Source organism: Cryptomeria japonica, chromosome 7, assembly GCF_030272615.1.
Source record: "Cryptomeria japonica chromosome 7, Sugi_1.0, whole genome shotgun sequence".
NCBI classification, from domain to species: domain Eukaryota; kingdom Viridiplantae; phylum Streptophyta; class Pinopsida; order Cupressales; family Cupressaceae; genus Cryptomeria; species Cryptomeria japonica.
In genome coordinates, this window is record NC_081411.1 from 442,250,288 (window position 1) to 442,275,390 (window position 25,103).

At 36.5% G+C, this 25,103-nt stretch overlaps 1 protein-coding gene across 1 annotated transcript; it reads left to right on the plus strand.

Moving 5' to 3' along the window:
• The first annotated feature begins 226 nt into the window (after nt 1–226).
• LOC131856817 (vegetative cell wall protein gp1-like) lies at nt 227–25,103 on the plus strand. The gene is made up of 3 exons (XM_059208750.1): nt 227–307; nt 24,087–24,667; nt 25,079–25,103. Exons 1-3 carry the CDS (start codon nt 227–229, stop codon nt 25,101–25,103), a joined length of 687 nt encoding a protein of 228 aa, XP_059064733.1.

A 25,103-nucleotide genomic window follows, 5' to 3' on the forward strand; every position in this document is an offset into this window, starting at 1 on the left:
TGAAGCATTTTTCAATTTTGTTGAATTTGTTGTTAGTTTCTACCATTCTCTAGTCCATAGCATTGTCATTGGTTTTTAGGGATACGCATTCTTTGGTCCACACAACATGGAGAGCTCGCGTGGAGGAGGAGAAGGTGACAATGGTAGAATTCAAATTTTGAATTCTCTGCAAGGCAGGAACTCTGATTCCAGAGGAGGAAGCGGCTAGATCAATGGAGCTAACCAGATGGGGGAGAAGGACAAGCCTCCGGATATTCTGCAGGCTGATGGTACTCTGCCAGAGAATAATGTGGGTCCTGGAAATGCGGTTGGGGGTCCAGCCCATTAGAAGTGGTTTGTGAGAGTGGACAAGAAACTAGAAAGTGGTCAACCCTCTTTGGAACTAGACCTTCTAGGAAATCTTCCCTGCCTCCTGTCAAGAATATATCGGATCTGAAAGGTGACAAGTTTGCCATCTCTATCCCTGACTCGATAGTGGATCATAACATAAGCAGCACGTTGAACTCTCTGGTGGGTAAATTTATGGGACCACGTCCAAAGATTGAGGTTGTTAGGGCCTATGTTAAACAGAAATGGGCTTTGAAAGGTAATGTTGAAGTTTCGGCTTTGCCCAAAGGTCTTCTCACCTTTTCTTTTTCATGTGATGAAGACAAAATAAGGATCCTCTGTGGTAGCCCTTGGTTGGTTGGAAAGATGGCTCTAGTCCTCCAGAAATGGCATCCGAATCTAAATATGAGTGATTCTCTTCTGGTGCAAGTCCCAGTTTGGGTTAAGTTACCAGGTCTGCCTCTTGAGTATTGGGCAGAAAGTATTTTCTTAGGTATAGGAAGCTCTTTTGGTGAGATCCTCTCAATAGATCAAGTCACAGCTTCAAGAAGGAGGCTCACTCAAGCCAAATTTTGTGTAGGGATCGCCCACGATGCAAATATGCCCGAGCAGATAGATACTGTGTCAAAGTATACTTGAACCTGGGGATACTCTTGCATATATTTCCACACGGCCAATAATACCTCTCCAACATATTTCCACATGACCAATAATTCTCTGGTCAATAGCATTGTCACTATGTCGGAGAGGTATTATTGGTCGTGTGGAAATATATGCAAGAGTATCCCCAGGTTCAAGTATATTTTGTTATATACTACATTTGTAAGTGTTTTAATAAAATGATATTTTATGGGTTTTTTACCCGAAAGGATTTTCCCCATGTATATCTTGTGTAATGTGAACATCTAGGAATGTATGATTATCATTTCATTTGTTTTATATTTTTTTTATAATGATTAGTATCCCAAGATCCTAATTTCTAACATGATATCAAAGTAGGTTAGGCTAGTACTAAGATTATATCTAGAAAAGATATTGTGGGTTTAAAGACTTTTTGAAGGGTTCAAGTTTGACCACATTCTAGATGCAATATAGAATTAAATCTAGCAAAAACATATGTTGGATCCAAAACAAAGGAAAACTAAGGCATACCAAGAAATTTCTTACATGATAAACATTACATCCTTGTTAAAGACCATCTTGGGTCTAGCATCTTTTTAAAGGTGAAAGCCATTAAAATGATGGTGCAAATTTAAGTTAAAAATGGATTAACAATTAAAGAGAAGCCTACCAAAGGAATTAAATAAAAATAAAAAATACAAAAGTAAATCCAAATATAAAAAGAAGCTCAAATCCTAGAATCAAAAGGGTGAAATTATGAAAGTAACTCTTGAGCATACTCCCTTAGGAAATCCCTTCTTAAACTCAAATAAGTATGCAACCAAATGAAAAGGGAGAAAAAACATTCAATGCAAGGTGAACAATAATCCATGGCCTAACAAGTGAGTTGTCATTGATGTCAAAATATTCTTTTGTCTGTTCCTGTGTTGCAGTTTAGTTGGATGAATTGGTTTAGCCTATATTTTGCAGATGAGTTGATGTGGATTAAAGAGTTTTGGGTATGTTGTCTGAAGATGGTTCATTACTATTTGTAGAGGTTTGCATGATTTTTTGATAAAGTTGTGAGATACGGTATTGAGGATAATATTCAGTTGTTCGTGTTATTCAGTATTTTGGTTTGTGCTCCAAAATTGTTATATCTTTAGTTGCGGATGTATGGGATGTATTTTGGACATTGATGTGTCTCCTCAGTTTGATTGCTTCAAGGTTTGGAAATCCACAAGTGAATATTTCAGGTTGACAGTCATTTATGATGGTGTTCTTAAGGTTCAATGGAAAGATGATGATGATTCTAGTGATCTAAGTTGTTGTGGTTGTTGTGGTGCAATTTGTGTTGCTTGTGAATATCTTTATATCGTGTTCTATGCGTATTGGTAGTCTGCATTGATTATTGTGTGCAATTCATGTTGCTTGTGAATATCTCTAGATTGTGTTCTATGTGTATTGGTGGTTCGCATTGATTATTGTGCGCATTATTAAAGATTTTCTTTGTCTGATGATGTTCTTCATTTTATGCGACATTATTTGTGGTTGTAGCATGTTGCAAATGATCAAGGCATCATTGTCTAAAGTGTTGTGTGTTTGCGGTATTGATTTGGGTTCAGACTATGTCTTAGCCGACATTGTCTTGGTCCACATGTATTATTGTAGCATGTGAGGTTATTATTTTGTTATTTGTATTGAGGGTTTGGCCAACCTTGAAATAGAGGTTTATGACTTGTATAAAGTAATGTAATAATCATCTAAAGATAGTGTGTTATGTGAGAATATTTTATCAATCATTCAGTAGCAGGGAAGTTGTCCGAAGTTATGCGAACAAGTGTGTTGCAGAGAAGATTTGATAGAGATCTTAACCAAAATTGTACTCAGGCATGTGAAGATGTTATTTTCACAGTTCATGTAATTTGGATCGTTGTTCGAATGTTTTTGTAAGTCAGTGAGACTTCCTATAGGGCAATAAGCCTTCCCTAAATATTGTAGCCATTTTGGGTTTCTTATTTACGCAGTGAGCTCTAGGCAGTGTGCCTCAATGCATGTGCATTCTCATTGTAATATTTGCATTTACTCCTAACAGGGTATTATCTTATTGTGCATAGGTTCCCTCTATGGTTTTTCCCTTAACCGGGTTTTCCACATCACAAATATTGGTGTTATATGTGTTATTGATGTGGTGTTATTTCATGCTTTAACTATTAATTATCAAATCTGATTTGTGGTATAAGTTGCAGTGATTTTTTGTGCAAACTGATTCACCCCCCCCCCCCCCCTGCCCTCTCAGTTTGTTGCATTGTTGCTAACAATTGGTATCAGAGCTAGATCCTTTGGAAGAAGCTTGACCACTTAAGGAGATCCAGGATGGCAACCTTTGCTTTCAAAAAGGATAGTCTGAGATTTGATGGAACAAACTACACTCTCTGGAAAAGCCATATGCAATGTCATTTAAGATGCATTGGAGAAGGGTACTGGAAGATTACTGAGCATGTATATAATGTTCCTTAGAATGGTCCTACTACTCCTGATGAGATAAAGGAAGCAGAATTCAATATTAGAGCTAAGGAAGCATTGTTGAGTGCCTTGTCGGATTCTAAGATGACTAATGTGATGGATTTAGAGACTACTCATGAAATCTGGATAAAATTGGAAACCTTGCATGAAGGTGATAGTCATGTGAAGATTGCTAAGTTGAAGAGCTTGAAGAGAAAATATGAGAACTTGAAGATGAGTGAAGATGAGAACATTACTTCTTTTATGAAGAAAGTGAATGAGCTTGTGTGTGGAATTAGATGTGTCAGTGAAGTATTAGAAGAATCCAAGATTGTTGCTAAAGTGTTGATATCCTTGCCTCTTGCTTACAAACATAAAGTTGTTGATATTGATGAGATCCAGACTATGACAAATGTGACAAGAGACATGTTGATTGGTAAACTTGCTGCTTTTGAGTTGAGTGAGTTTAGAGACTCTCTTCCTAAGACTGAATCTGCATTCAAAGCTACTATTTCCAGGAAGCAGAGATATGATCCAGGAGAAATTTCTACAAGAGTATCTAGATGTGAGAAAGAGATGAAAGAGATGGAAGATGAAGAAATAGTGTTGGAGGAGCTTGAAGCACTTATTGCCAAAAGATTGCCTAAAGGTGTTGGTAAGTATGAAGAAATGTTACCTCTTAAATGTTTCTCATGTAATAAGATAGGACATTTTGCATCAAGGTGTCTGGAAAAATATAGAAATCCTAAGAAGCCATTTAAGCCATATTAGCCTAAATATCAGAATAAGTGATATTATGGTGTTGATGAAGGTGTGACAGATGATGAGTCAGATAAAGGAATTGAGGAGATGAATTTGTGTTCATTGCTATCAAGGAAGATGATCATGTAACTATAGATTTTACAAGTTTCATTAATGAGGAGAAAGCTTTGGTTTCTAAAGTTGAGGAGAAAGATGAATGGGTAATTAACAGTGGTTGTTCTCATCATATGACAGGTGATAAGAGTAAATTTGTAAATTTGGAAAGGTATTATGGTGGCATAGTAAGATTTGGTGATAACAAATATTGTGTAATCCGTGGTAGAGTCTCTATTTCTTTCTATGGTAAGCACAATATTGATGATGAATTTTATGTTGAATGATCCAAGAGGATATGCTCAAATTGGGACACCCACATGAAATCCTATGAAATTCTCCTACAACAAATAGTTTGTTTGGTCAAAAGTTGGTTGGGGGAATCGAACCCCAACCTCTCATCTCTAGCTTTTCCTCTCAACCAATACACCACGTGATGCACTCTATTCTAGAAGGGGCATTTGTTTTATTTTAAGTATGATGGGGCCGATATCTAGGGTTCAAGTGGTTCGAACTTCTGACCCCAATGTTTCACAATCTTCTCTCTACCATTGAACTGCCCACGTATTTTGTGGTGAAAAGGGGAAAAAATTATTTAAAGAAGCCCGTCAAGATAAGGCTGAGATTGGAGGGCTCGGGTCAAGCCCGAGCTCCCCAAAAATTAAACATAAAATGAAAATTATAAACCCAAAAATATTATATGGGGATATTTTAGACGGGTTAGGGTTATTCTTGACAAATTAACAAGATTCTAATGTTATTTAAGGGGGATTTTTAAATATTACATGTTGTAAATAGGAGATATGGATGATTTTTAAAATCATTTGGTTTTAAGCCAAATTGGGCAAACATGGTGTATAAAAAGAGGGGTAAGTGGGGAGTTTGAGTTAGTGGTAATTTGTGAGATAAGTTTTTATGGAGTTTGAGTGTTCATCTCTATGCAAGTTGGAAGGCTAACGTCTTGCTATTGCATTTGAAGGAGAAGGAACTTGTACTCATTGTAATCAGGAGACTTGTAGCTTGTCTAAGTTGAAGACCTTGTAACTATTGGTGGAGCATAATCAAGGATCGGTCACTCTGTTGGAGAGGAGCCCGAAGACATAGCCATATTGGTGAAATTTGTTATCAGCTCATGTTCTTGTCTTCTCTCTTATTTCTCTCTTTGTTAATTCATCACTTTATTATTGTTATGATCATTTAAGCATTTCAATTATGTTTTTAAGACATTCAATTTAATCGTTGTAATAGTTAATCATACATGTGCAACAATCATAGATCCTAACATCAAATCATTGAAGTTTAAAGCATAATATTTTGAGTGTTGGACAAATGGTTGATAAGAGATATAACTTGCAATTCAAGAATGGAAAATGTGAAATCTTGAGTAGCTTTAGAACTGAGATTGCATCAGGGACAAAGACTAAAGCTAATATATTTTACTTGAATGTTGGTGGTAAAATTTGTTTGATTGCTCAAAATGATGAAAGATGGTTAAGGCATAAAGGATGTGTCATGTAAATTTTGACTACATGGTTAAGATAATTTCTACTCAAGCAGTGAGAGATCTACCAAAGTTAATAAAGCCTTCTAGTCCGGTATGTAAAGAATGTCAATTAGGGAAGCAGACAAGAGTTACTTATAAGATAAAACTATTAGTTAGATGAGAGGGGGGGTGAATCAGATAACCTCAATAATAATTACTCCAATCAGATTCAACCTCGGTAGTATTTACTTGATATGCAACTTATGACTGTAAATCATTCAAACTCATAAACAGATAAACATGAAACGTTAAATCACATTGGACACCATATTTAACGTGGAAACCCTAATAGGGAAAACCCATTGTGGGATTTCGGACCCACAAGAAAATATACTCTTCTAGAGTATGCTTGGTTAAAAGCAAATCCTGTTAAAGATTACATACACATTTCTAGATGTGACCCGATCAAGGGATTTCCCTCGGATCTGTTAGAATCTTCACTTTGTTAGAAGTGACCTTGTCAAAGGATTTCAAACACTCATTCAGAATGTTACCTTCCAAGAGGATTTACAAATAAGACTGTTAAGTCCACTCGATTAAGAGATTTCCTGTCACTTACAAACATAAATAACAGTAATAAAATATATCTGCAACTTCACATCTAAAATGTTAAAGTAGATTTTATGTGCTCAATGTGCTCAAGATAATCTTGTCATAAGACTTATCTTTCTCCTTGCTAGGCTTCTCAATCTGTTCTTCAATCTTCTGTACTCGGTAATCACTTTTGTAACATCACTGTGCTTCAGTTTGCCCACCTTTCTTGTTCAACAACATTACTTTATTTATAAGAAATTCCCAACCGCTTAATCTCCTTAATCACATTTACCATGATTAATCTTAGCCATCAGATCTTCAAACTTGACTAGGTTCATTGTATCCTTCGATCTGAAAAATGTTTTATCTTGCCTTGAAACTTGTATAATTTAATTATCGTTGATCCTTAACAAACTTCTTGCACAACATTCCTATCTTCAATAAACCTCCAGCTCATTGGCATCCTTCATTAAATAATGTATACACTTTATTTAATGCATTTTGTTACTACTCGGTTGATACTCGGTTAATATTGAACTTTACTCGGTAGACATTCTCTTCTCGATGACTTTTTATTTCATTAACCAACATCGATAACCTTGGAGTTTACCGACTAGCTCCTTGCTTGGTAAAATAGAATAGTATCAAAACTTTACTCATTCTATTACATGAAATCTTTTCCCCTTCTTGTTCAGTCTTTGAATACATATATATAGGATATCAAAACAATCAAAACATCATAATCTCATCATTGTCTAACTCGGCAATAGTTGCCCATTGAATAACTTATTACTCCCCTTCATTTTCACATTCTTTCTATGTCACTTACTGACATCTTTATACTCATCAAAACATACTTTTTAAGATATGGCAACATCATACTGAATCAAAAAATCAATTGCCTGACATCAATGACAAAATAATAATATTAAGACAGTAATCATCCTTTATCAATTATATCATTCATCTCCAACAACCTTCTCAATATCATCAACCATCAAACTTATTGTAATGCCAACAATCTCCCAACTTATTGTAATGCCAACACAAATAGTATAATTTTAATGGATTGTTGGATCTTGTACATACTGATATGTGTGATCCTTCTAGAGTGAGAAGTTTGCAGGGTGGCAAGTATTTCATGTTGCTAATTGATGATTATTCAAGGATGATGTGGGTTACCTTCTTAAGGGAGAAGTCTGAAGTGTTGGGGAAGTTCAAGATTTTCAAGGCTAGAGTTGAAACTAAGACTGGATTGAAGCTGAAGAATCTAAGATCTGATAGAGGTGGAGAATTCACCTTCAGTGAGTTTAATGCATATTGTGAAGAGCATGGAGTTAAGAGACATTTATCTTCTCCTAGGACACCACAAAAAATGGTGTTGTGTAAATAAAGAATAGAACAATTCAAGAAGCTTCCAATTCCATGATGATTGAAGGAAATGTTATGCATATGTTTTGAAGAGAAGTTGTGAGTATTGCAGTATACACTCTTAACCAGGTAAATGTCAAAGGTGATACTGGTAAGACTCCTTATGAGTTATGGTTTGGTCATGCTTCTACCGTTAGATATTTCAAAATGCTTGGTATTAAATTCTATATCAAAAGAGATGAAGATCTTGGAAAGTTTGATGCTAGATGTGATGAAGGAATCTTTCTTGGTTATTCTACTAAATGTAAGGCCTACCGGTGTTATAATAAAAGATTGAGAAAGATGGTTGAAAGTGCTAATGTAAAGGTTGATGAAGGTAATATAAGGCAAATCAAATCTTGTAGATATGATTCTGATAATCAAGATGTTAGTTCAAATAAAGGAAAGCAAGTGTGGACACTAAGTCAAATTCAGATTGGTCCAGAAAAGCCTAAGAATGAAGGTGCAGATGCTAGTGCAGAAGAAAGAGTTCAAGAACCTGAAATTCAAGAAAATCCTATAACTCCCAGGTATGTAAGGTTGAATCATTCAGAAAAATAGATTATTGGTGATAAGAATAAAGGTGTGATGACTAGAAGAAGACTTGCTGAAGAAATTTGTTTGATTTCTAAGATTGAACGTAAGAATGTTGATGAAGCATGCAAAGATGAAAGTTGGATTAAAGCTATGAAAGAAGAATTGAATCATATTGAGAAAATGGTACATGGATTCTTGTTCCTAGATCTAAGGATAAAAATTTCATTGGAACTAAATGGGTATTCTGAAATAAGTTGAATGAACAAGGTGAAGTTGTTCAGAATAAAGCTAGACTTGTTTGTAAAGGTTATTCACAAATGGAAGGAATTGATTATGAGGAGACTCTTGCTCTAGTAGCTAGAATTGAAGTTGTTAGATTATTTCTTGGCTATGTTGCTCACAAATATTTCAAGGTTTATCAAATGGATGTCAAATTAGCCTTTCTCAATGGTGAATTGGAAGAAGAAGTCTACATTGAGCAATCGGATGGATTTCAGTTAATAGATGAAAAGGACATGGTTTGTCGGTTGAAGAAAGCATTGTATGGATTGAAGCAAGCCCCTAGAGCCTAGTATGCCAGATTAGATAAGTATTTGATGAAGAATAGATTAAATAAAGGTACCACTAACAGTAATTTTTATTTCAAGATTGATCATAAAAACATTTTGATTGTTGAAGTTTTTGTTGATGACATTATCTTTGGGGGAAATGATTGCCTATGTAAGAAATTTGTTGAAGAGATACAGAATGAATTTGAGATGTCTATGATTGGTGAGATGAAATTCTTTCTGGGATTGCAAATTACTCAGTTGGATAAAGGTATTTTCATATCTCAGTCTAAGTATGTGAAGGAACTATTGAAGAAATTTGGTTTTGAGGACTCTAAACCTATTGGTACACCTACAACGATCAAATGTAAGCTAACAAAAGATGATGATTAACCGAAAGATAATCAGACCCATATATATCTATGAATGGTGGTTTGTTGTATTTGACTCAAGATATACCTGATATAATGAATGTTGTGTGTCATGTTGCTAGATTTCAAGTTGATTCTAAGGAATCTCATGTTACTACTATAAAAGGGATATTCAGATATTTAAAAGGGACAATTGATTTTGGTTTGTGGTATTCTAAGAATGATGACTTTACCTTGAGTGCTTTTACAAATGTTGATTGGATAGGGGATGTTGATGACCAAAAGAGTACTACAGGTGGTGCATTCTTTTTGGGTAAGAAGTTGGTCTCTTGGGCAAGTAAGAAGCAGAATGTTATTTCCTTATCTACTGCAAAGGTTGAATACATTGTTGTTGCCAGCAATTGTATTCAAGTAATTTGGATGTAGTGGATGTTGAAGGATATAGGAGTTATTTATGATAAGTCTTTTGCTATATATTGTGGCAATTCAAGTGCTATAAATATTTCAAAGAATCTGGTGTTTGATTCCAAAACAAAGCATATATCAATCAATTTTAATTTCTTGAGAGAGAGGGTGAATGAGAAATAAGTCAAATTGGAGTATGTATCTACAAAGGAACAGATTGCAAATATCTTTATGAAGCCTTGGCCTAAAGATAATTTTGAGTATCTCAGAGATAAGTTAGAGGTGATTTCCCCTCCTGATGAGAAATAAGATGTATGGATTCGCAACAGTCTAGTGAACTTCACAGAGATATCTTATGATCTGTATTGGTGAGTGAGGTTGCTACTCAAGGGGAGTAGTTCGTGTTGGTGTTCGGTGTTGGTTCCGATGTATAGATTTGTGAAGCTAATTAAAAGGGGGAGAAAATTTTGATTCATGAGCCTTTGTCATTGATGTCAAAGGGGGAGAGAAGCATGTGAAAAATTCTGAAGCATTTTTGAGATTTGAGTTGTTTGTTGATCCTTGTAATTTTGAGGGAGATTGTTGTGAGTTGATTTCTTTCTTTGCATTGATTGTTTTTCACATTCATATGTTGCCATCAATTCCAAAGGGGGAATTTGTTGGATGTCGCATAGAAGATTGTTAGAATGGTGTGGTGTCATTGATGTCAATATATTTTGTTGTGTGTTCCAATGTTGTAGTTTGGTTAGATGAGTTGTTTAGCCTGTATTTTGCAGATGAACTAATACAGATTAAAGGGTTTTTAGTATGTTGTATTAAGATGGTTCATTACTATTTGTAGAGTTCTACATGATGTTTTGATAAAGTTATGAGATTCGGTATTGAGGATGATATTCAGTTGTTCGTGTTATTCGGTATTCTAGTTTGTGCTTTGTATTGCTCCGGAATTTCTATATCTTTAGTTGTGGATGTATGGGATGTATTCTTGACATTTATGTGTGTCCTCGGTTTGATTGGTTCATGGTTTGGAAATCCACAAGTGAATCTTTCAGGTTGATAGTTAGTTATGATGGTGTTCTTGAGGTTCAGTGGAAAGATGATGATTATTCTAGTGATCCGAGTTGTTGTGGTTGTTGTGGTGTGCAATTCATGTTGCTTGTGAATATCTCTAGATCGTTTTCTAGGTGTATTAGTGGTTTGCATTGATTATTGTGTGCGTTATTGAAGATTTTCTTTTTCTGGTGATGTTCTTCGTGTTATACGACATTCTTGGTGGTTGTAGTGTGTTGTGTATGATTGAGTTGTAATTGTCTGAAGTGTTGTGTGTTTGTGGTATTGATTTGTGTCCAAACTACGTCTTAGTCAATATTGTCTTGGTCTGCATGTATTGTTGTAGCATGTGAGGTTATTATTTTGTTATTTGTATTGAAGGTTTGGATGACCTTGAAATAGAGGTTGATAACTTATATAAATAAATGTAATAATCATCGAAAGATAGTGTGCTATGTGCGAATATTGTATCAATTATTCAGTAGTAGGGATTTGTTTGAAGAAGTGTGTTGCAGAGAAGATTTGACAGAGAACTTAATTGGAACTATACTCAAGCATATGAAGATGCCATTTTCATAGTTCATGTAATACGGATTGTTCTCCAAATGTTTTTGTAATTCAATGAGACTTCTTGTAAGGCAGTTAGCCTTCCTTAAAGGTTGTAGCCTTTTTGGGTTTCTTATTTGAGTAGTGAGCTCTAGGCAGTGTGCCTGAATGCATGTGCATTCCCATTGTAATACTTATATTTACTCCTAACATGCTATTATCTCATTGTGGCTGGTAGGTTCCCACTATGGTTTTTCCCTTAACTAGGTTTTCCACGTCAAAAATCTTGGTGTTATGTGTGTCATTGATGTGGTGTTGTTTCATGCTTTAACTATTAATTATCAGATTTGATGTGTGGTATAAGTTGTAGTGAGTTTTTGTGCAAAATGATTCACCCCCCCTCTTAGTTTGTTGCATTGTTGCCAACAATTACAACAATCCATTTGTAAGTCCAAGTCAAAAGATTACAAAGAAACAATAGGAGGGAGGCCTAATGTCCTAAGAACTTTTGTGACAAGAGAAGGTTCCATAGCAATAAAGAAGCCCTCTCTAGTGTCATCATGCAAAAACTCCATCTGTGATAGCTACCCAAGACTCATTAGGACCCTCACAAGGCACCCACAATGAAAAGAAACAACCCCATTGGCCTCCACAATAGAACAAACATGTCTCCAAAAAATTCCATGTCCAAAAGATTGGTAGAGGCTTCCTTCAGAAGGATTAGAAAATCCCTTCACATCCCCAATCAGGTTCATCATGTACATTCTCCAAGGACATTCCTAACAATGGCATGGGAATTAGGTTGATAGCTCTTTAAACAACCTATGAGAAACATGTCCAATAGTAGCTCATCATCCTCCTCAACCCAATAGTCAATATAACAATCAAAATCATCATCCTCTAAATCTTCATCAACCTCTCCTCCAATGAAAACCTTCCCACCCATAAAAGGGTTTGAAGTTTTGAAGGATTGAAGGTTTGAAGTTTTGAAGGGGTATAAGATATATTTAATAATTCCAATAAACCAATTGTTTTACAAGACATTAAAAGTTGTCATTCTCGTCATTATCATCACTGATATTTTTTACGAGCAAGAAAGACAACAAAAGATCAAATTCAATTCCAAGATTAGTTGTTATAACATGTATTTTATGCCTAATTTGAAATCAATTAAAGATACCAATAAAAAATCAAGAGTGGTAAAACCTCATACCTAAACGGGAGCAATGAGGGTTGTGTTTGTAGGATGGCCATGAGCGAGGAAAAAATTTCAAAAAAATAATGGAGACATAGCTCAGATCAGGGATCGACAATGGCAGGCTATAGACATACCTCGGCTCATGGATTGACAATGGTAGGATGTAAAATGGCACAACAACATAACACATTTTTGAGATAGCCAGAGGCAAGATCATTGATGGCAGAATAAATGGTATGGTGCATCATTTGGGAAACCTCTCAGGCAGCAACCAAAACTTGCTCTAGATAAGTTCTTGAGGCCCTATTGGGTGCCCTTTAATAGATCGAGAAGACTTAACAGAGACAAGCAAGAGGTATTTGACATTTGTGAAAATGATAGAGACATTGTTGATCGGAAGATGGGGTCTTTGGATTGCTACCACACAGATAGGGAAGCAAAGTGGTCTTCATCGAGGAAAGACTTTATCTCCTACCCAAATAATATTCCTTTGAAGAATACAAATGGTTGAAAGGATCCCCTCTACAAGGGAGGTTTTTTTCCTACATTCTCTAATAACATTCATCTGGGGGTTCCCTTTAAACCAAGAGAGGCATTGATTCCTGTTAACACTCAACAGAATACATGAGTCCTTAAAGTATGGAAATGAAAAATGCCTTCTCAAATCTTGGTGAGAAAGGCCTCTTTGAATACATGTAGAGGAGTTGTCATGGAAGCTACAAAATAGCCCTCTTAGATGATTCCCTTGAGCCACAGATAGCGGATTTGCGAGCTAGGGCTGTAGACACATAAAATTGATTATATCAGTATTTAATTAATTATCATTTTGATTAATTTATTTAATCATTTTATACTATTATCACCCCCAAATTAATTAAATTACATTTAAATGATTATCTCCTTCCTCATATATAATTAATTTACTAATTAATTATGCATGCCTCATTTATCCAAAAGTTTGATTTATTTCAATAAATCAAACTCAGCCTTAGAGAATATTCCAACTTTATCCCTAAATCCTAATTAGCTAAATTAATCCATGATTAATTAGGATAATTTATTGATTCCTACAAACCCGCATCTTAATCCCCTCATTAAACTAATTAACCCAAATCCTAATCCCTGTTAGTATTTTTTGAAATTTAAAATACTACACACCTACCCAAGTCATCTCACCCATCTATATCATCTTTGACCAAGGGATTCTCACACATGTGTGTGAATTTATCTTCCCATAGATCCACCCTACACTTTCCTATTTTAGCCTGTATATCGTATCCCCCCTTTTCCTAGTCCTTACTCATTTCTTCAAATGTTCCACTTGTTAACCTCTTGGACTTCACAAGGTTTCTCACACATGTGTGAGCACATCTTCCCCTTTTCCCTATGATGGTTGTTCTTCCCAAGATGTGCTCACACATGTATGAGTACACTTACCCTTGCACCACTCTTCCCCTTGTGACACTTATCACAAGGTTGAGCCTTCAAATCTGAGACCGCACTCTCTTTTAATCTGAACCCCTCATCACCCTTTTAATCCTGACCGTTTGTTTCTAGGCTCCAAACTCTATAAATTGAAGCCTCTACTCTCATCAAAGGATGCACTTGTCATCATAGTCTTATGTTTCCCCTTTGGTTGCATATCCACTTATCATGGCACCCTCATCATGCCCAAATCATCACCCACACATCTACATCATGTTATTATGCGAGTTTGAGAGCATTCCACACTCACCCCATCTCTCTCTCCCACTCTCCATTAGTCAACAATGGAGCTAGAAAAATTCATGGAGACGAGGAAGACAAGAAAGAGTTTATTAGCAATGGGAGCGTCATGAGGGAGTTTGTCTTTTTCGTTCATGTCTCGTATGCTTTATTTAGATGTTTCTTGGTATACACTAAAATGGTTTTAGTTTAATGTTATTTGACTAATCTTTACTAACCATTTTGACGTGATATAAGGCCCCTTATAGGTAAGGGAGCAATGGTGTGGTGTGCAAGAAATTATATACATTGATAATGGTAATGGCTATTTTATAGTAGCATTTTCCTCAAAATCTTTTAGGGATAAAGCGCATAAAAATAAAGGTTGGTTTTGTGAAGGGTAAATGGTTTGTTTACTATGCCTTGGGAGCCGAACTTTGACCCCAAAAACTCAGTCATAAAATTCGCTCCATTCTAGGTTCAACTTCCATCTTTGCCCATGGAATATAGAGATATAGAGTTGCTCCAGATGTTTGCTAATCATATTGGTATTTTCTTAAAGCATGACTTGGTTCCATTTGAATAGACTTTTCTTCCTGCTAAGGTTTGTCTTCTCATTGATGTGTCCAAACTCTTTCTGCATCAATTATGTTTGTCTTCTAAATTTGGGAATTGGGAACAAGAGGTTAATCTGCTGGAACCGGAGGTTGTGGTGGGTTTGAAAGATAACCTTGGTCATTTTACTTATGCTTTCCAAGGGGAAACATGTTCAAAATTAGAGTTTGTGAAGATCATGTTTCAGACCCTCTTCAATATAGTTTATATTACTCAAGCTCTAAAATTATTCGTGTGGAAGCTGCTATGTTGACTTCTCAGGAATCTCCTACTTCCCCTGATCAAGATAACAACATGATGGAGGGACTTAAAGTAGGTAGGCTAGCACAAGCTACTATGATGGCTTCTCAAGATCCCCCAGGTGCTTATTCGCAAGAAAACAACGTGATAGTGGAGCTTAATTCCAATTTGGTGCCAAATTGTGATCTCTTGAAAATTTTGGTTGAAGGAATCTAGTCCTCTTTTCTCAAGGAGTATTCTCCTATTAAGGTTTATGTAGATAAGAAATTCATTCTTAATTTGAAAATCCCTTGTCCTATATCTATTGCAACTCCTTATTTGTAACTCTCACAATTGCTATGAGAGAATAGGGAATTTCTAATGAAATTCAAAGCCCTTTTTTGGCAAGGGATATAGATATGGTTATTGACGAATAGCTTGGAAAAGCTTGCGTGCACATTATAAATGAAGAGGTGGCTTTGTGTTGGTTTGAAGATGACAATAATCAATTTGCAATCTATAAATATGGGAAGGAAGAATCCTTCAACCTACTGGAGTCCTCTCTTCCTATGAGCACCCCTGGAGTAAATCTAGCTGACTCTGTGTTGTTAACATATCATAATGAAGAATTTGAACTATTAAACAAGGAAAATAACAACCAAGTTTTGCAAGATATTCCTAATGAATCACCTATTCAATCACCGATTACTAGTTCTATTTACCAGACAAGATCGAAGAAGATTTTCCCAATTAAGAAACCAAAAGGGAAGGTAGGCAGACCTCCTAAGAAGAAGACGATGGTTAGGAACACTACAGATGACATATTGCAAACTACGTTGGATGAAAAATTTAGCCCAATGGGAGTTGAAGACTCTCAAGGGCAATCAAGAAGATAGTATCTTGGAATGTTAGGGGTATTAATTCCCCTAACAAAAGACGTCTCATCAAGTCTCAAATCGAGGGTTGTGGGGAAAATATAGTGTTGATTCCAGAAACCAAGTTTTCCCAACTTTCAGAGTCTTAGAAGAAATGGAAATATATTGCTTCTCAATATATTGGTGCCTCAGGGGATCTGGCCATTTTATGGAAGGAATCCAGTGTTTCAATCCAAAGCGTTGACATTAAGGCTAATTACATTCTAGCCAGAGTTTCTTCTTCTAAGGCTAAGTTCAACCTAATTGTGGTTTATGGTCTTAACTCTTCTATGGGAAAACCGTACTTGTGGGAGTCTATTTCCTTTTCCTTAGCCAAATATCTTGGTGCCTCATTTATTATTGGAGGGGACTTGAATCTAGTCCTCTCTATAAGAGATAAATTGGGGGGCATTATTCCACCTCTTAAAACCATGCAGGACTTCAAAAAAATTGTTAGCAATAATGGTTTAAGATCGTGTCCCTATGAATGGCAATATGACTTGGATAAATAGGATGGATTTGGCCACATTGCTAAACAATTGGACAGATTTTTTGTCAATGCAGTTTGGGTCTCTAAGTTTGGCATTCTATTAACTAATATTATTCCTCTAACGGGATCAAACCATTTAGCAATAGGAGCAGATTTCCCTCTTTCTCATATCAGACAAAAGTCAATAGCATCCTTCAAATTTGAAAAAATGTGGTTTAGAGATGTTGGTTTTCTCCCTCAGTTGCAAAAGTGGTGGTTGAATGCTCCCTTCTTTGATGGTTCAAGGATGTTTCAATTTTGTAAGAAGCTAAATTGGCTAAAAACAAAAATCAAGGAATGGAATTCAACAGTTTTCAAAAATATCTTCAAGACTAAAGGGGAGTTAGAATCAAAGATTTCATCTATTAATAATGAGATCTTGCTTCATGGTATTAATGGGCATTCTTATAGTCAACTGAAACAATTGAATCTTGACTTCCCAAAAAAAAAGCGGATATACAAAGAATTGTTGTTTGGAAGAGGTTTTGCATAGAAAGAAAAATTATTGGACACAAAAATCCAAAGAGACTTGGTTGCAAGCAAGAGATAGAAATACTAAGTTTTTCCACTCCTCTGCTATTATAAGAAGAATCTCCAATTGGATTGCCCAAATTCAAAAATGGAGCAGGTATTAATCTTGTTGATTTTAAAGATATTAGCATTGAGGTTGTTAATTGTTTCTCTTCATTATTATCTAATTTTGCTCATGAGGAAACTTTAGATAGCAACCCTATAGATTTATTGGATCACATTCCTCCCTTGGTTAGTAATCAAGATAATATTCATTTGATGGAACCTTTTTCTCTTGTTGAAATTAGAGGTGTAATCTTTTCCATGCACCCTGATAAGGCTCCAGGTCGGGATGGTTTCACAGCTATTTTTTTTCCAAAAATGCTAGGATTTTATGGGGTCAGATATTTGGAAAGTTGTTGAGTCCAGAAAAAGCGAAAATATGCTGAAATAGTTCAACACCACTCTTATTGCACTAATTCCAAAGTTACCAAATCCATCCACATTTGCAGATTTCAAACCAATTTCTCTTTGTAATACCATTTACAAGATTATATCAAAATCAATTTCCTTGAGATTGGCTAGACTTATTCCAAAATTTCTCTGAACACCAAGGTGGTTTTGTGCCAGGAAAGGAGACATCGGAAGGAGCTCTAGTAGCTCATGAAGTTATAAACTTGCTCTCTTCTCATAAAGTGGACTCAATGATAATCAATGATAATCAAACTAGACATGATGAAGGCCTATGATAGACTCAAAGGGTCTTTCTTGCACCAAGTTCTTCTGAGATTTGGCTTCTCCAAAAGCTAGTGTAAATGGATTGTGTCTTGCCTGTCAAGGGCTAATTTTTTTTGTTATTATTAATGGGTGACCAGTAGGATTCTTCTCTTCATCCCAATGAGTGCATCAAGGGGACCCTCTTTCTCCTTTTTATTCATAATCATGGCTGAAGCATTAAGTAGGAAAATCTCGACACTGCATTCCCTTCATACTTGGAGAGGAATTCTGATTCCTCAAAATCAAATATATGTAACTCATATTTTATTTGTTGATGATACTATGATATTTGGGGATGCCACTGTTAGAGAGGCTAAAACTATAAAAAGACCTATGGATATGTATTGTGCAGTTTTTGGTCAGAAAACAAATGCTTCCAAGTCAAAGGTCTTTATTATGAACTGCTCCACATCTTTGGCAAACAAATTATCTGATTTTCTTTGTTTCAAACAAGGATCCTTACCTTGTAAGTATCTTGGTATCCCTCTTTGCAGGTGCTAACAAAGGAAGCTTTTGGTCGGACATTGTAACTTCAATTAAGAGCAGGATAGCGTCTTGGAAAAACACTTGGCTTTCATTAGCAGAAAGAATTTTGTTGATCAAGACAGTGTTGGCCACAATTCCAAATTGTCGAAGATGATTAAAGAAAATCTAGAATCGTTACTTTAAAAATTCCTTTGGAATGGTAACAAAGAAGCCAAAAACAAAGTTCATTTATTAGCTTGGGATAGTGTATGTTCTTCTAAGGTTTTTGGAGGTGTGGGTATTCATAGATTTGAGGAAAGAAACCTAGCTTTGGGTGGCAAGCTAGTTTGGAAGTTGTACAAAGAGATGAACTCAGTTTGGACCTCAATCATTAAAGCTAAGTAAATGGATTCTGGGGAATTGGAAAGAATTTTCAACATTTTAGATCCTCCTTTAGGTTCACAAATGTGCAACTTTTTCTTGAAATGTAGGAAGATTTTCCTACCAAATTTATTCTAGGTGATTCATGATGGCAATTTTGCAAGATTCTGGGAGGACTCTTAGAATGGTCATTCTCCCTTAGAGCATATTCAAGGTTTAGAGGATCTAAAAGTTATTATGAAATCCTCTTGGGGTAGTTTGTTCAGAGACTACTTTCAGAGTTCTTGGTTGGATGGTTTTTGGTTAGTAAAATGGAAAGATCTTTAAGAGGTTCCTACTCCTTGCCCTCAAAAACAAACTTTATTCCAGGAACTCGGTAAAAGAGTGATTCATTTCAATAATTCTAAGGATGAACTTGTTTGGTTACCTTCTAGTTCTGGGTCCTATTTAGTCAAACAGGGGTACAATGCTATCCTTAACACAAAGATGGAAAGCAAAGTGAGGGGCTTTTCTTTCTGTTGGTCAGAGCAGGTCTCCAAAAAGATGGAACATTTGCTTGGTTAGTGTTAAAAAGAAGAATTCTGACTAGTGATAGACTTTCTTCACTTGGTATTGCTCATCCCTTCAATTGTGTCTTGTGTAACCAAATAGTTGAAATTGTTGATCATCTCCTCCTCAATTGTACCTTTGCTCAAGGTTGTTGGAAATGGGCATTGTGCAAATTGCATTGGGAATCTCCATTTCAATCAAGGTTGAAAGATTTATTTGATTCGTGGTCACAATTATTTAGAGATTCTTTCTTCTCAGCAGTTTGGGAAGTTACCCTTGCTCTCATCATATGGAATATATGATGGGAAATAAATAGATGTATATTTAGAAAGGAATCTGGTAATCTCCATGAGGTTATTTCTAAAATAGAGTCTAAACATTTCATAAGTGGTAAATGCTCATACAATAAAAACTAAGAGAGTAGATTCTTAGTTTACTTCTTGGGACAACAATATTCTAAAAGAGTAGAAATCGATAAAATTATCCTTCAAAGGTAGTCTTTTGCAAAACTCCCTCATGAAGGTGAACAGAAAGGAGATAAGATGGAGAGCTCCACAACCTCACTGTTGGCATTACAATAGAAAGGAGATTGTTGGCATTTCAATTAGGATATTGAGAAGGTTGTTGGAGATTATTGATATAACTGAAGAAGGATGATTACTATCTTAATAATATTATTTTGTCATTGATGTCAAGAAATTGATTCTCTGATTCAGTATGATGTTGCCATATCTTGAGAAATATGTTTTGATGAGTATTAAGAGGTCGGTAAGTGACACAGAAAGAATGTGATAATGAAGGGGAATAATAAGTTATTCAATGGGCAACTATTACCGAGTTAGACAATGATGAGATCATGTTGTTTTGATTGTTTTGATATCCTACATATGTTGTTGATTATAAGTTTAATATTGTACTATGTCACCGAGCAAAGAACCTATTTGGTAAACCCTAAGGTACCTAGTCGATAAACCCTAAGGTTATCGATATCGGTTAAAGAAGGCAGAATGTCTACCGAGTGAAGTTTAGTATTTACTGAGTAACAACCGAGTTATAATAGATCGCATTGGATGAATAAAATCATTATTTAATGAAGGGTGTTGATGAGCTGGAGATGAATAAATGATTGGTATGTCACGCAAGAAGTTTGTTGAGGATCAACGACATGGAAAATCAAGAGGAAGATCTACAGCACAGATTGAACCACAATAACCTAGCACAAGTTCCAAGGAAGGAATGCAAGTTCCAAGGCGAGGTAAAACATTTTTCAGATCGAAGGATACATTGAACCTAGTCAAGTTTGAAGATTTGATGGCTAAGATTGATCATGGGAAATGTGATCAAGGAGATTAAGCGGTTAGAAATTGTTTATAAATAAGGAATTGTTGATGAACAATGTATGCACAATGATGCTACAGTAATGTTTATCGAGCACAAAAGCTTGAAGATCTGATTGAAGAACAGATTGAGAAGCCCAACAAGGGACAAGATAAGTCTTATGACAAGATTGTTTTGAGCAAATAGAATCTGCTTTAGCATTTCAGATGTGAAGTTGTAGATATATTTTATTACTCTTATTTATTTTGTAAGTGATAGGAAATCTCTTAACCGAGTGGACTTAATAGTCTTATTTGTAAACCCTCTAGCAAGGTAACATTCTAAATGAGTGTTTGAAATCCTTTGACAAGGTCACTTCTAACAAAGTGCAAGACTCTAACAAGTTTGAGGGAAATCCCTTAACCGGGTCACATCTAGCAATGTGTTTGTAATCTTTAACAGGATTAGCTTTTAACCGAGCATACTCTAGAAGGGTATATTTCTTAGTGGGTCCAAAATCCCACATTGGTTTTTCCCCATTTGGATTTCCACGTTAAACCTGGTGTTAAATGTGTTATGATGTTTTAAGTGTATCTATTTATGAGTATTGAATGATTTACAATCATAGTTGCATATCAGTAAAGGCTACCGAGGTTGAATCTGTTGAATATATTGAAGATTAAGTTTTTATGATTCACCCCTCCCCCCCCCCCCCTTTTCTCATCTTAATTAACAGTTGGTATCAGAGCTTTGGACTTCGGAAGAAAATTTTAAAGGTACTTGACGCAAGATCCGAAGATGTATAAAAGGGATGCACCAAAGCTAAACAAGTCAAGTTTCTCCACATGGCAGAAAAGGATGAAGCTACATTTATCAGGAATTGGAGAATATGCAACATATTATTTGGAAAATGATTACATAGAACCCAGCACCAACCCAATGACAATGGAAGAGATAAATGCAAAGCAAGAACATATTCAAGCTATGATTGAAATAACATCTGCATTAACCGACTCAGAGTTTAATGACCTAGAAGGCTGCAATGATGCCAAAGCGATATGGACCAAGCTTATATCTGTGTATGGTGGTGATGAACATGTTCAAAGAGCAAAAGTAGACAGTCTAAGAGGTCAACTTGAATCCATGAGAATGAATGAAGCTGAGAACATAACCCAATACAATACAAGGTTAAAGGAAACTATCAATCAAATCAAAGGAGCGGGAGGAACTATTGAAGAAAAGGATGTAACAAGTAAGTTGATTAGAACACTTCTACCTGCTTATGCCATTCGAGTCTCTGCAATCAATGAATTAAGGTTTGTGCCAAACATGCCAGTCTCTTTGGATGCTACTATCGGTAAGCTACATGTATTTGAGTTAAGTAATTTTGATAACATTGGGTCCTACGTAAATAAAGTTGAATCTGCATTCAGTTCTTTTCATATTGGTGAATCTGATGATTACAATGATAGAATGTATAAGTATACTAAAGGAAATCACAGTGGAGCAAGTGAAAGATTTCGTAAAAACATGGAAGAGGTACACAAACTATATGAAGAAATCAAAAAGCAAGAAGAGTTTGAAGCATTATTAGCCAGAAGGTTACCGAGAGGCAAAGGTAAGTATAAAGGAAAGTTACCTTTAAAATGTTTTAACTGTGATAGAATAGGGCATATGGCTTCTAACTGTCCTGACAAAGAATCTAGTGAAAAGAGAGAATACCGAGATGACAGACAGAAAGACAACCAATACAAAGGACACCAAGACTTCAAAAGGAAAGATAGAAAGACATGCCTAGTAGCTGATGAGGAATCCAATGATGATAAATCTGATGGGACTGATACAGAGGAAGTTGTTTATGTGGCTATCAAAGATGGATCAGATGAAGAAAGGTATGAAGAAAAAGCCCTAATATCTCACATAAATAAAAATGATTCTTGGATCATAGATAGTGGATTCTCACATCACATGACAGGTGATAAACACAAGTTTATTAAATTAGAAGACTATGATGGAGGATATGTATGATTTGGTAATGATGCACAATGTCCAGTGAAAGGTAAAGGATCTATAACACTTCTTGACAATGCTAAATGTGATGATGTATACTAGGTTGAAGGTTTGAAATACAATTTGTTGAGTGTAGCACAGCTAAACAATACAAGATACCGAATAGAATTTCAGAAGGGATGTGTCAAAGTTCATGACAAACATGGAAAACTGGCTGCTACCAAGACACAAACAAAAGGTAATACATTTCATCTTGACTCAACTTGGAACAATTGCTTGTATGCTAAAATAGAAGATACCTGGTTATGGCATAAAAGGTTTTGTCATGTAAATTTTGATAACCTAATCAAAATAAGTAAGAAGCACCGAGTAAGAGGTCTACCGAGCCTGGAAAAACCAGAGAATGCAATATGTCGAGGATGCCAGATGGGTAAGATGACAAGGTCAAGCTTTACAAGTAAGTCCTACACTTCTAAAGGAATTTTAGATCTTGTACACACTGATCTTTGTGGTCCTATGAAAGTTCAAAGTTATTATGGAGATAGATACTTCATATTATTTGTGGATGATTACTCAAGAATCATGTCGGTTATGTTTTTAAAAGAAAAATCAGAAGCCTTTCAAATGTTCAAATGGTATAAGGCTAGAGTTGAAAAAGAAACGGGAAGACAATTGAAATGTCTAAGATCTAATAGAGGAGGAGAATTCATTTTTGATGAATTTAACCTATTTTGCAATGATCATGGTATAAAGAGACAAGTGTCTGCACCGAGAACACCTCAGCAAAATGGGATAGCTGAAAGAAGAAACAAATCAATTGTAGATTGTGTCAAACCCCTGATGATAGAAAAGAGGGTACCTCAACATTTTGGAGAGAAGCAATCAGCACTGCAGCTTACACCCTGAACCGAGTACTGTTAGAGTATTCAGGTATTTACTTGATTAATTAAACATTCTTTGTTTAATTAATTAAGTTCCCTTTATCTCTTTTACAGTTAAGCTAACTTTAGGTGCATATAATTAATTGTTTTAATTAATTATTATGTGCGAACCTAGGTTTTCCCTTTTTAGGGTTTCTTGACCTATTAAAGGTTGAGTTCTTTCTTTTCATTGTAAGAATCACATTACATATTTTTGTGAATATTGAGCTCTCTCTTTTTGAGCATATTCTCTGTGTTTTGTATGTTCTTCAGATTTTGCTTCATTTCTTCTCCTTGTAACAGGTTATTCGGCTTGCAGAAGATCTTCAAGCTCCTGTGGTGTTGTATTTTCTCAACTCCTATATGGTACCAGAGCAAAAGATCTGCAGCTACCTGTTCTTGTTTTGAGATTTTTGGCTTTGGAAGTAGATCTGGGGTTTCAAGAATTTTTTTGTGTACCTAGGGTTTGAGCTCTTTTTTCTGAGCACTTTGGGCCTAAACGGACCTCACCATCATGCTCAGAAGGCCTGAAAACCCCTATGGTCATATAAAATTCGACCTATTTTGGTTCCTGAGCCTCTGGGTGAATTTTTTTCTCAGATCCAGGTCGTACGGCCCTGACATGTAGATCGAGAAAAAAAAAATTTAAATATTTTTTGCCTTTTTACGGCATGCAGGCCGAAATTTGCTTTTAAAAAAATCTTTCAAAAAAAGCAAAAAAAAAAGAAGTTTTTGTTTCTTTTTAAGAAAAAAAAAAAAAATTTGGGCAAAACGTTTTTGGGGGCCCTCACGGTACGCAGGGTACGTGGGGCCCCTGCCATGTTGCAGGCCCTGCGGGCGTTGGTACAGCGCCATTGCTCAGTCCATGTGGGCCCGGCCCCGTCGTCACCGGTTTCTCTACGGCCCCCGCCGGCAATTACACCTGGCCCCCGGCGGCCCTGCAGTCTCCGGCCTCTGCCGCCTCCAGTCCCCTACACCGTCACTTCCCAGCAGCCTGGCCTTCCGGCTGCGTGCCTCTCCGCTTCATCGGTTGCGTGCCTCTTCGCTCTGCCGGCCCTGCTCTCACCGCCAGCCTCCTTGCGGCCCCTGCCACCGGAAACCTCCCTGCACCTCCGCCGCCGCCTGCCTGTGGCCCCAGCTCGCCGCTCAGCCTATGGCCCCAGCTTGTCACTCAACCTGTGGCCTCCACCCTGGCCCACGCCACTCAGTCCCCGGTCGCCGCTCAGTTCCCGGCCACTGCTCTGGCTCACCGGCCCTTTTTTCCAGCCGGCCACCGCTCCGCCACCGGGCTACCGCCCAGCCACCGGATCTCCGCACGGCCGCCACCGGTGCGCCACCCACTGGCCACCGGACCACCAACAAGCAACCAGACCCCCTTTTTTGGCTTTTTCAGGGGGGGTTTGGTTTTTTGGCCCTATCTTGGGCATACAGAGTCATTTTTTCAAGAACGATTAGGCGTCGGAAAGCTGGTTCTGAGGCCGACCTCATGGTGTTGGTAATTTTTTCCAATTTTTCTATTTGACTGTGTTTTTTTACAGTCAAAGTGAGGTCTCTTTTTTGCACTCCGGGAGACGTAGAATGAGCATCCAACCTCCGTTTTTTGAAAACTTTATATTTTCGGAAAGCGTGTTTTGTATACTTTCCAGAAATATGAGTTTTTTTTTTCAGATTCTGCTCCATGCATATTTTATTCAGTTTTTTGCTTTTCAGCACTCTGGTGGATATCGTGGTTGTTTCAGGTCCTGGGATCTCTTTTTTGAGTAG